This window comes from Tupaia chinensis, unplaced genomic scaffold (genome assembly GCF_000334495.1).
Source record: "Tupaia chinensis unplaced genomic scaffold, TupChi_1.0 Scaffold000037_15, whole genome shotgun sequence".
NCBI lineage: Eukaryota > Metazoa > Chordata > Mammalia > Scandentia > Tupaiidae > Tupaia > Tupaia belangeri.
In genome coordinates, this window is record NW_006159473.1 from 104,402 (window position 1) to 114,797 (window position 10,396).

The window sequence follows — 10,396 nt, forward strand, 5'->3', positions numbered from 1 at the left end:
GAGGCGGGCCAGCCACTCAGCAACGTCCTGGGGCCAGTACCAAGGCCAGACCGATTAGAATGCTCATGAGGAACTAAATGGTAATTGATTGTGACATCAATTACAAATAATCTCATCATTTTATTGGAGTGGGCTTGTCAGAATTCTAATTAAGATCTCTGTTCTGCCTTTGTACAGGCCATATCTTCAATGCATTATACTTCGATAATGACCATCAAGAACCAGAAGGCCCTATTATAAAATCATTAGTTGTAAAATTAATGATGGTGACCTTCTACTAAATGAAAAGACCCTATCTCTTTATGTCCTGTGTATTAACTGGTAAATAAATATAAATTTTTACTCAATGACCATCATAAGCATATTTAGAAGAGAACATATTGCTTTAAAAATGCTCTTGCAATATGAAATGAATTTGCTTATTAATATCTGCTCAATATAAACCTAAAAAGTTACTCTCCAGCAGTAATCAGTAAAATTACTTTTTAAAAGTTTTTACAGTTTTTGTTACCTAAGAAAGTTGATTAACCAGACTAAAATAATTTTTTTAGGAAGGGATTTATTTTCACTATTCTTTTGACTGGCTTTTACTTGATAGTCCTATATGAAGAAAAAAATCCCTTCTGGGGATTCTCCCTATGGGGGAAATTGCATTTTTAAAAAATGTCACAATTACTTTCTTGAAAAATAAATTAATATATACATGTGAAGTTGAATTTCACCTTACATAAGAGATAATATAATTCTAGTGTTTTATCATATAGAAATATTTATCAAAACCTTTAATTCTTTGTATTTAGACACAATAAAATGCTAAATATAATTAACATTCTGGAATATTACTGTAGGAGGAGCCATAAGAAAAAGATTATCTTTCGTATTTGAATTTCCATAGTTTTTCCTCAGAATTTCCATACTTTTTCCTCACTTGCAAGTTCTGAAAATAGGTTTATATATATATATGTGAATAAATAAAATCATGCATTTAGAGACACCAGTAAAAACAGAAGCAGCACAGTTTACCAGACCAGTAAGGCAGCAAGCATGCTAACATAGGGACGTCTTTGCCTGTCCTGTCGACCATGGCTTGTGCACCTCTCCACACAGCTTTCCCAAACTAGTCTGCCCACACCAACCTGCACAGAGCACGTACCATGTGCAGTTGGCTCTGCTTGGGGTCCTGGATTACACATCTTCTTACCTACCTGGCTTTCTTCTAAGTCTTTACCGTTTTAGGACAGATTAAGCCAATAGACAGCAATTTCATGACTTTAATGCCTTTTCTTTCTTTTGAAAGATTACTTTTATTGCCATCATTGCTAGATTTTTGTCAATCTGGCAAAAAATGGGACCTCAGTAGTTTGCTGTCTTGTAAGTGAAGCTGAATCTTCATTTAAAAGCAAGTCTGTCTTCTGTGATCTTTCTTTGCATGTCTTTTGCTATTTGTCTACAGAGATAATGGTGTTTTCCTCTTCCTTTCACAGGAGTTCTACAGATAGTGAGGAGATTAGCCCTTTGTGATACGAATGGCAAATACGTATTCCCAGTTTGTCATTTCTTTTATGAGTCTTTGCATTTATGGCTTCTGTGTTTTGAGTCATAGTTACAAAGGCTTTCATGGTTTTAGTTTTTACATTTAACTAGTATTTATTTTTGGGGAATACATCCTGACAGATGGTATAGGTTGTAAGATGTTTTACATTTTAACTTTAATAGCTAATGTCATACCTTGGTAATACTTTTCTCTGCATTTATTTAATTATCGGCAAGGCAGAATATTATTCTCTGCATTTGTTTTCTGTTTGTATTTCATCTTGGATGAATAGTCTTTACCTGTGTTTTAAATGTTAGTCTTCGGGATCTCAATCCTTTTCTTGCCAAATGCAAATGTCCCTTATATAGCACAAATGGGATTAGGGTATTTATTGCAAATGTTTTTCCCCAGCCTAATTTTGTCTTTTTATATTTCTATGTTCCATGGATTTTTAGTTTTTTTACACATTATTTACCTTTTTAAAAAATGATTTTAATTCTTTACAGCACCTAAACCAGTAAGCAAGGTTGGACCTTAAATAGTTGCAGAAATTCTTTTAGACAGTGATAACTGCCTTAGCTATTTTACTTCTATAGCAGTTATGACCTAGTTTCTTTAAAATTAGTGAAATAAAATGATGGTAAGCAACGAACGACAGAAAAGAATCTTCTAAAAGAAACCCAGGATATTATTACCACGAGCCTTTGTACGGATGTAACCCAGGCCATCCACATGTGTCCTTGATTACAAGTCATACCAAGGAGAGGAATAATAATGAAAATCATTAATTTTTTAAAATGTCATTTGATCCTTAAAATGATCCGTGGAATCAACATACTGTAATCCTAAATGTTAAAGGTGGTGAATATGTTTATATCCTTGATTTGTTTATTACGCACTGTACCCCACAAGGATGTATGATTATATGTAAATCATAAATCAGAATATTAAAAATAATCTGTGAAGTAGTGTTATTGGTATGAAGAAGAAATAGGTTCTCTGTGGCACGCAGAACCCTACAGATGTCAGAAGCCTAGATACGCTATTGCCTGAACCTCCATCCACAGCAGAGGAGCCGTCTCTACATCTCAGACATCACATGTACGTACAACACGGAAGGAAGGTAACAGTCTAGAACTGGTGTTACCTTCCGTTCAACAAGAGCTGCTCTACAAACAGGAAAACCTCCTGGTGTGGATCTTTTCAAACTAAAGCAGTCATCTTTGCTACCTACATCTCTAAGCCAAAATTGACCAGTAAAAAATTCACAACATTTCAAATTACTCCACTTTTGGTATGGGGGAGAAATGTACACTGTAGTTCACTTTAAAACCCCATTTCGTATAGAGGTATGCTTTAGTAAAATCCATCTATTTTCACTTTGGACACAAGTTTTGAAAAATGGATGGGCCCACCTAGCCACCCTTCACAACCAAGACAGGACATTTCTATCAAGCCAAAAGCTCCTCCTGTTCCCTTGCAGTCAGCCGCCCACCACACGCCTGGGCTTAGGCATCTGGTGATCTGCTGTCACTAGAGAATGGCTTTTCTGGTTCCTGAATTTGATATACATGGAATTGCAAAGTACCTACTCTGTGTCCGGCTTCTTTAGCTTAGCAATTTTTTTTTTTTTTTTTTTGGAGAGGGTTTCGTTAATAGGGCGTGCCAGACAGAGAGACATAAAGACAGTGAGAAATCACCCCCCAGGGGGGATGGTCACGCCGCAATCCCTTCTCCATTCTCCTCCTGGGATCTTGGGCACGCACGCACACGCGCCCGGCGTGAGTTTTAAGCCACCGGGTCCAGGGCGTGAACCGCGGTCGACTACGTGGGAGTCCAGCGACATAGCCATTATGCTAATTGCTGGTTCCCAGCTTAGCAAGTTTTTATGGTTGATTCGTGTTGTACCTATCACCACCTCCTGTTTGCTGCTGAGCGGTATTCCTCTGTAGACCCCAGTGTCTGCGCTGAGCCAACTGCTGAGTATTTGGGTCATCTGCAGTTTGGAGCAATAATAGATAAAGCCCAATGAACCTTGGTGTATGTGTCTGATTTTTTTTTTTTTTTAGAGGTTTTTTGCTATAGGGCGCGTGCACTCGCCAGACAGAGACAGAGAGACAGAAAATGAGAAATCACCCCCCAAGGGGGATGGTCATGCCGCAATCCCTCCTCCTCCATTCTCCTCTCGGGATCTTGGGCACGTGTGCACATGTGCCTGGCGTGATGTCCAAGCCACCAGGTCCGGGATGTGAACCGCGGTCGAGTACATGGGAGTCCAGCGACATTGCCATTACGCTAACTGCTGGTCCCACGTGTCTGATTCTCTTCAGTAGGTACCATCCCAAAGGTCATGACGTGTTTTTCCATAGAAAAACAAAAACACATCTCGACTTTTCCGACGACCCAGTACCTCAGGTGGAATCTCAGTAAGTGCATGCTTAACCTTAAACAGCCGGTCCAGTAACGGTGGTGCAGGTCATGGGTCCGTCTGCCCAGCGGTGACGGGTGGACCCTGGGTTTGGTTTTCAGTAGGCCTGAGAACATTACATGTTGACCCCAATCTACACCCTGGCATTTGAGCTGCAGTTGTCATACATTGTATTTCTGTTCCTAAGTCTACAGTAAAACAGACAATATGAAACAAAAGTTTTTGTATTTGTCCATATCTTTATTCAGCTGTGAACCCAAATTTCCACCTACCATTTTCTTTCAATTTCAGGAATTCCCTTTGACATTTCTTCTAGTGTGTTTCTGGTATCAATGACTTTTTTCAACCTCAGAAATTCTCTCAAATTTTGCCTTAAAATATCTTTACCTCACTCCAATTTTTGAAAGATATTTTCACTAAAGAATTTTAGGTTGATGGTATACCCCCCAACATTTTGAAGCTTTCATTTCATTGTCTTCTATTTCACTCGTTTCTGACGCTAGAACAGCAGAAATTCTTTGTTCTCATGTTATATGTAATGTGTCCTTTTTTTCATTCTGGTTGCCTTGAAGATTTTATCACTGGCTCTTTGTCATTTCATTGTGATGCTCCATGGAGTTTGATGTTTTTGTACTTGTTTGGCCAGAACTTCTTGAATCTCTGGTATATTTTTAATCAAATTTGGAAAAAAAAAAAAAAAAGATCACCTTCTTTCCCACCTACTATTTCTGGGGTCTCCATAACATCTATGTGAATTTGTGTGATATCGTCCTTTGAATTACTATTCATTTTTATCCCCAGACTTTTTCCTTTCCTTCAGTTTGTATAATTTTTACAACTATGTCTTCAAATTTCAGGGTTTTTTTTTGTTGTTGTTGTTGGTTTTTTTTCAGTTTCTAATTTACCGTAAAAGCCACCTAGTATATATTTTAAACTCTAGAAATTTAATGTGATTTGGGATCAGCAGTTGGTGTAATGGGTATGTCGCTGGAGTCCCAATGTAGTCGACCGCAGTTCGCGTCCCGGAACCGGTGGACTAATCTAATCCTGGGAGCGTCTGCAGGCCTTAAACTCACGCTGGGCGCGTGTGCGTGCGTGCCCAAGATCCCGAGAGGAGAGTGGAGAAGAGGTTGTAGCGTGGCCATCCCCCCTGGGGGGTGATTTCTCGCTTTCTGTCTCTGTCTTTCTGGCAAGCACACACACACCCTATATCAAAAACCTCTCAAAAACAAATAAAGAAAAAGAAAAAGAAATTTAATGTGGTTCTTTCTTATATTTACCATTTCTTTCCTCATTATGTTCATCTTTTCCTCTAGACCCTTAAAAAATCTTTAGTTAGGTTTTTTGTTTTGTTTTGGAAAAATTTTTGCTTATAGGGCACGTGTGCTTACCGGAGAGATGCAGAGAGACAGAAGGCAAGAAATCACCCCCCGCCCCTCGGGGGCGGGGGGGATGGCCACACTTCAAACCCTTCTTCTCTTGGTATTTTGGGCACATGTACACAGTATGTTTCAAGCCACCAGGTCCAGGACTCAAACGATGATTGACTACACGGTAGTCCAGCACCTTAACCACCATGCCACCTGCCTGTCCCTAGAGTTGGTATTTTAAAGTACTGTCTGCTAATTCCACCATCATCTGTCATTTCTGGATGTATTTCACTGATTGACTTCTGGTGACGGATTACATTTTCCTGCTTCTTTACGTAACTAGTAATTTGTGATTAAGCAGCACATTGATTTGTGTGATGGATTTTGTTGGCTGTCTTTAGAGTGTTAAATATCAAGGGGGTCTGGTTTGGGGGAAGCAATTAGTTAAGTTAGCTGCAGATAAACTTATTTCTTTCAGGCCTTGTTTTTAGGATACTAGGTTGGATTTCTTCCATTTTTATTTACTCTGTGGACTATTTTAGCCCCACTTCTAAGGCATGATTTTAGGGTCTCTAATGAATGCTCTGGATAGTCAACAGGTTTGTCCATGCTGGCCAGTCAGAACGCAAATGTCCCTCAGCCTTGTATAAGTTCTGGAAATTGTTTACCTTACGGCTCCCAATAGTCATTCTTTGCTCAGTTCTGAAGTTCACTGGAAGCAAAGACCATTTGGTATTCAGCCCCAAAGCCAAGGGAATAAATACCTGAGTATATGTCTAGAGATTTTTCTATAGCTCCTTCTACTTGGTCATCTGATCCATGAATTCTAACCAGTGAAGATCCTCTACCCCAATCTCTGTTTCCACAACTCAGCAAAATCACCTGTGCTTTCCTTGATTTTTCCTTCCTTCACTGTGGTCTGAGAACTGCCTTGAAACAGAAGTTGGGGCAAATGTAGGCTTCCTTTGTGTCCCTTTTCTAGGAACCAGTCTCACACTGCCTGCTGTGCAATGTATGAAGACAGTGGTTTCCTGCATTTGGTCTGATGTTTTGGCTCCATATGAGAGGAGGGCAAGTCTGTCACCAGCTGCTCCATCATTGTCAGAAGCAGATGTTCATACTATTCAATCTTTAAAGGCTTATATTAAGCATACTTTATAACAATATGAAGAGAACCATTTTACTGAGAGCTAAACTTCTGATGTAAATGCATTGGTGTCTCCACACTGCATCTCCTTCATTGGTATCTTAGTATGTTATGGTTTACTTTTTTTTTTTTTTTAAGTTTTAACTTTATTTATTTATTTATTTATTTAAATTTGACCAGAAAGGGTCAGAGCAAGAGAGACAAAGGGAAAGTGAGAAAGCAAGCTACCAGGTCTGGGACTTGAACTGCGGTTGGCCACATGAGAGTCCAAAGCCCTTAACCACCATGGCACCTGCCAGTCCCTGTTTTACTTTTATTATTAAAATCTCTAGAGAAGATTGGCCAAACTCAGCATGCAATTATGTACAAACAAGGAAGTCTGCATCTCAAAATTGGCAACAGTATAAATGTTCCTCAGTAGCAGGGGTTGAAGAGAAAGTATAGATAGTTCATTTATATAACAGTAGGACACTGGTTAAGAAAAAACTCATGGAAAGATTTCTATGATATAGTCAGTGAAAAAAAAAAAGTTGCATGGTAATATGTATAAATGAAAAATATCTTGTTATAGATTACAAAATGTACATCTCTATGTTCAGTATGTATTATTTAGATAAAGTGCATATACACACACACACACACACACACCCACACACCCCTGTGTGTGTGGGTGTGTGTGTGTGTGTCTTATAAGGCTTAACCCTTTCCGTGATACTTTTTATTTGTTTGTTTTTTTAATTGGCCAGAAGGTACAGGTGCATGTCGGATGGGGATGTAGGGATGAGGGCTGCAGAGATGAGAAAGCACCCCCCACGGGGGAGGGTCATGCCCTCCTTTTGGGATTTTGGTCATGTACACACATGCTCAGTATGTGTCTCAGGCCGCAGGGTACAAGACTTGAACACGCTGTTGGTCATATGGGAGCCAGCCCCTTTAACCACCATACCACAGCTGGTCCAATACTTGCACTTTAAGAAAAAGGGAACATTGACCATCATGATTCAGGTCAAAAAAGCTTTGCTTAATTTCTAAAATTTTGGTTTGGTATGGTTTTGTCTTTGGTAATGTGCGAGAGAGTGACCTAACTTGAAATCCTGTACTAAGCACTGCTCCTTCCTATAAAGGGGCTACCAAATGGTTACAGTGGGCAATGCTGCCACCAGATCACTAGATCCCTGAATTATTTATAGCTTAGCCAAGAACGCATTTATTAAAAAAAAAAAAAAAAAAAGTACAACACATTTTTCTTTGGGTCTGAAATGCAAAACTTGACTCTTCCGGTATGGAGTGAGGTATGGAATAGAAAAATTATTTTTAACTCAAAACAATTATCATCTGTCAGATTAACCTACCAGTTATCACTAAATTGAAAATTCAAACCAGATAAGACAAAAAAGAATTCTATAGCATTATAATAAAGTGTAAACAAGATTAAATGATAGAATAAAATTATTTTTAAAAAAGAAATGTTTTGCAAATGGACAAAGTTGTAAATCCCTAATTCCATGTCTTTGTTCATTACTGTTCATAATCAAAACTTTTAATGGTTAGATTACTTTTCTTTTTATACTCTTGTAAATCTACCATGCCATCTTAAATGAATGCATGAGGCTGAATATAAATAAATGTTTTCAATGAAAGCCACAGAGAAAATGTTAACTTCTGCTCAGGTCTGGATTTTCCAGGTGTTTCAGATTTACCTAACTTCAGGGCTAAATTTTAAAGCATTAAAAGGACCCTTAAGTCATTCTTGTTTTTCCTTTCTACGTCAGAGGTTTGCTTCCTGAGCTGTGATAAAAACCTAATCTCAGGCCTCCACAAAAGAATGGAGCCTCTGGTTCTCAGCTATATTTACTGAGGTCTAGTTAAGTGCCTCCTTTTTAGTACAAGCAACAAATGTAATTGCCTCATGGCCTGCGGGTGTCCATTTAACAGAGGAGGCTTTTGTGAGGCAGCCCACAGGTGTTACCTTTCTTGATTCAAATGAAATCTGATGAAAGAGTCCACAATATCAAATAACACGTTCACTAAACTGTAATCAAACTCATTTATTTCACCAAGCAAAGAACTCTCATTAAGAAAAAAATTCTGACTAAAAAGTAAGATATTGTATGTTTGCGCTTCCACAGGTTTTAAAAGAATATAAAATACTAAGAACAGACTGATTTTTAATTACCCTTTTTTGCTATTTTTTTTATAGTTTACAACTAGCAAACATAGTGTGTGCATTGGTCCTACCTACTGCTCATGCTTCTTTCATGGTTCTGCTTAAAATGAGTGTACAAAAAAACAGCAAACAAACAAAAATTAGAAAGGCAAGGAGAGGAACAGAGTTTTTGGAGTTCTTTTCTTACAGTGTCAGAAGTATTTTGTTTGCACACATATATGCAAGATTTTGTTTCGTGCCAAATGGAATAATCAGTGAAATACAAAATGCTTAGTTTCTTGACATAGGAAAAACATTCGTATGAAAAAATGCACAGTTTAGTCTAGCAATACCCTTCTCATTGTTTATTTTACTGACGTCCGAGTTAGCCGAATTAAGTGACTAACCAGCATGTGCTAATCGTGACTTTATAACCTAAATGCGGCTGTAGTAAGACCCTGTGCACATGACTCCTGGAGAGACTATCTGGAAAATGAGATAAAGTAACTAAATAATACTGTTTAAAAAGAGTTTCCTAAAGCCTGGTATTTAACTTATGTAACAGCAAAACTAGAAACAGCACCAGTAAATAATTGGAGTTTACCCTTGCTATAACTAGTGAAAACAGCAAACAAAAAGATGTATATAAAAATTTGAAGAATTAAATCACCCGAGTTACAATAAATTAACAAAACTTTGTAAATACAAAACTTCAAACTAAGCAGCTGCATGACAGATGACCGTTCTTTGTGATGATGCATGGTACAAAGGGGAGTTGCTTAAGATCTTCAGAAAGTTAGACTGGTGTCCTAGGACAAGAGTTATCAGAACATTGTTTTGACTAAAAGATCATGAAACATACTGTGATATCAGGGAGAGGACAGCAAAGCATCCAGATGTCATTTTGAGAAAAGAGGGTTTCTTTGGTTTTGCAACTTGCTATAATAATTTAATGTAATTGCCATTGTATTAAGGTAAAATACAATCCTTCTTAGGCTTATTAGACTTTTAGACTCGTCCAATATTGAATTTATCTTCTCTCCATTTCCCACACTAGTATTTACTCCATAATCCTACTTTAATTGTACTACATACCCCTGATGCTAAAGCTAAAAACTTGGATTTTTAAAAAAATTTGGTGACTTATTTATATTCAAATTGTACATCTCTATAGCACATGATATGGTTTTTCAAAGTATACATGAAGTGACAATCAAATCAAGGATATTACCATATACATCATTTCCAATAGAGAAGCATACATTCCTGGGTCTGTTAAGTGTTTTTTCCCTCTGCCCCTCTCACCCATGCTGTATCATCAACTCACTCCCCTACAGATTCCCCATCATAGTTTTGCATCTTTCAATTTCTGCCATACAGTACAGACATTCAGTATATATTGAGTGGGGATATACAGTGTTTGTCCTTCATAGTCTGACTTACTTTACTTAGAATTAAGATTTTTTAGGAGCCAGCAGGTAAAATGGTGGTTAGGAGCTGGATTCCCACATGGCCAACCATGGTTTGAATCCCAGACCTAGTGGCTTGCTTTCTCAGTTTCTGTCTCTCTCTCTCTCTCTCTCTGTCTCTCTCTGGTCAAAATAAAAAGAATAATAAGTGAAGTTAAATCATTCTTTTTTTTAAAAAAAGAAGTCTTCTCTATTTAGCCTCTCTGAGTCAAGTGACAGTATCTCATTGTTCCTTATGGCTGAACAGTATGTTGTGTGTGTGTGTGTGTGTGTGTGTGTGTATGTGTATAACACCACAGTTT

General features: G+C 37.9%; 1 protein-coding gene and 1 long non-coding RNA gene across 8 annotated transcripts in view; one reads left to right on the forward strand and one right to left on the reverse strand.

Annotated features, from left to right (window-relative positions):
- The window catches only part of IMMP1L (inner mitochondrial membrane peptidase subunit 1), a 64,785-nt gene that overhangs the window by 5,403 nt on the left and 48,986 nt on the right, over nucleotides 1-10,396 (reverse strand). The window contains exon 7 of one of the 7 annotated variants that reach the window (XM_014587812.2): nucleotides 3,831-4,622. The exons of the other annotated variants lie outside the window; for them this stretch is intronic. Coding sequence (XP_014443298.1) covers nucleotides 4,560-4,622 — 63 coding nt within the window. The 3' untranslated portion in view covers nucleotides 3,831-4,559. Of the gene's footprint in view, nucleotides 1-3,830; nucleotides 4,623-10,396 lie in introns of those variants that run through there. 7 annotated transcript variants of the gene reach the window in all.
- On the forward strand, nucleotides 7-3,075 carry LOC106734861 (uncharacterized). Its single transcript, XR_001370387.2, has 2 exons — nucleotides 7-80; nucleotides 178-3,075. It is a non-coding gene; the product is annotated as an uncharacterized LOC106734861 (long non-coding RNA).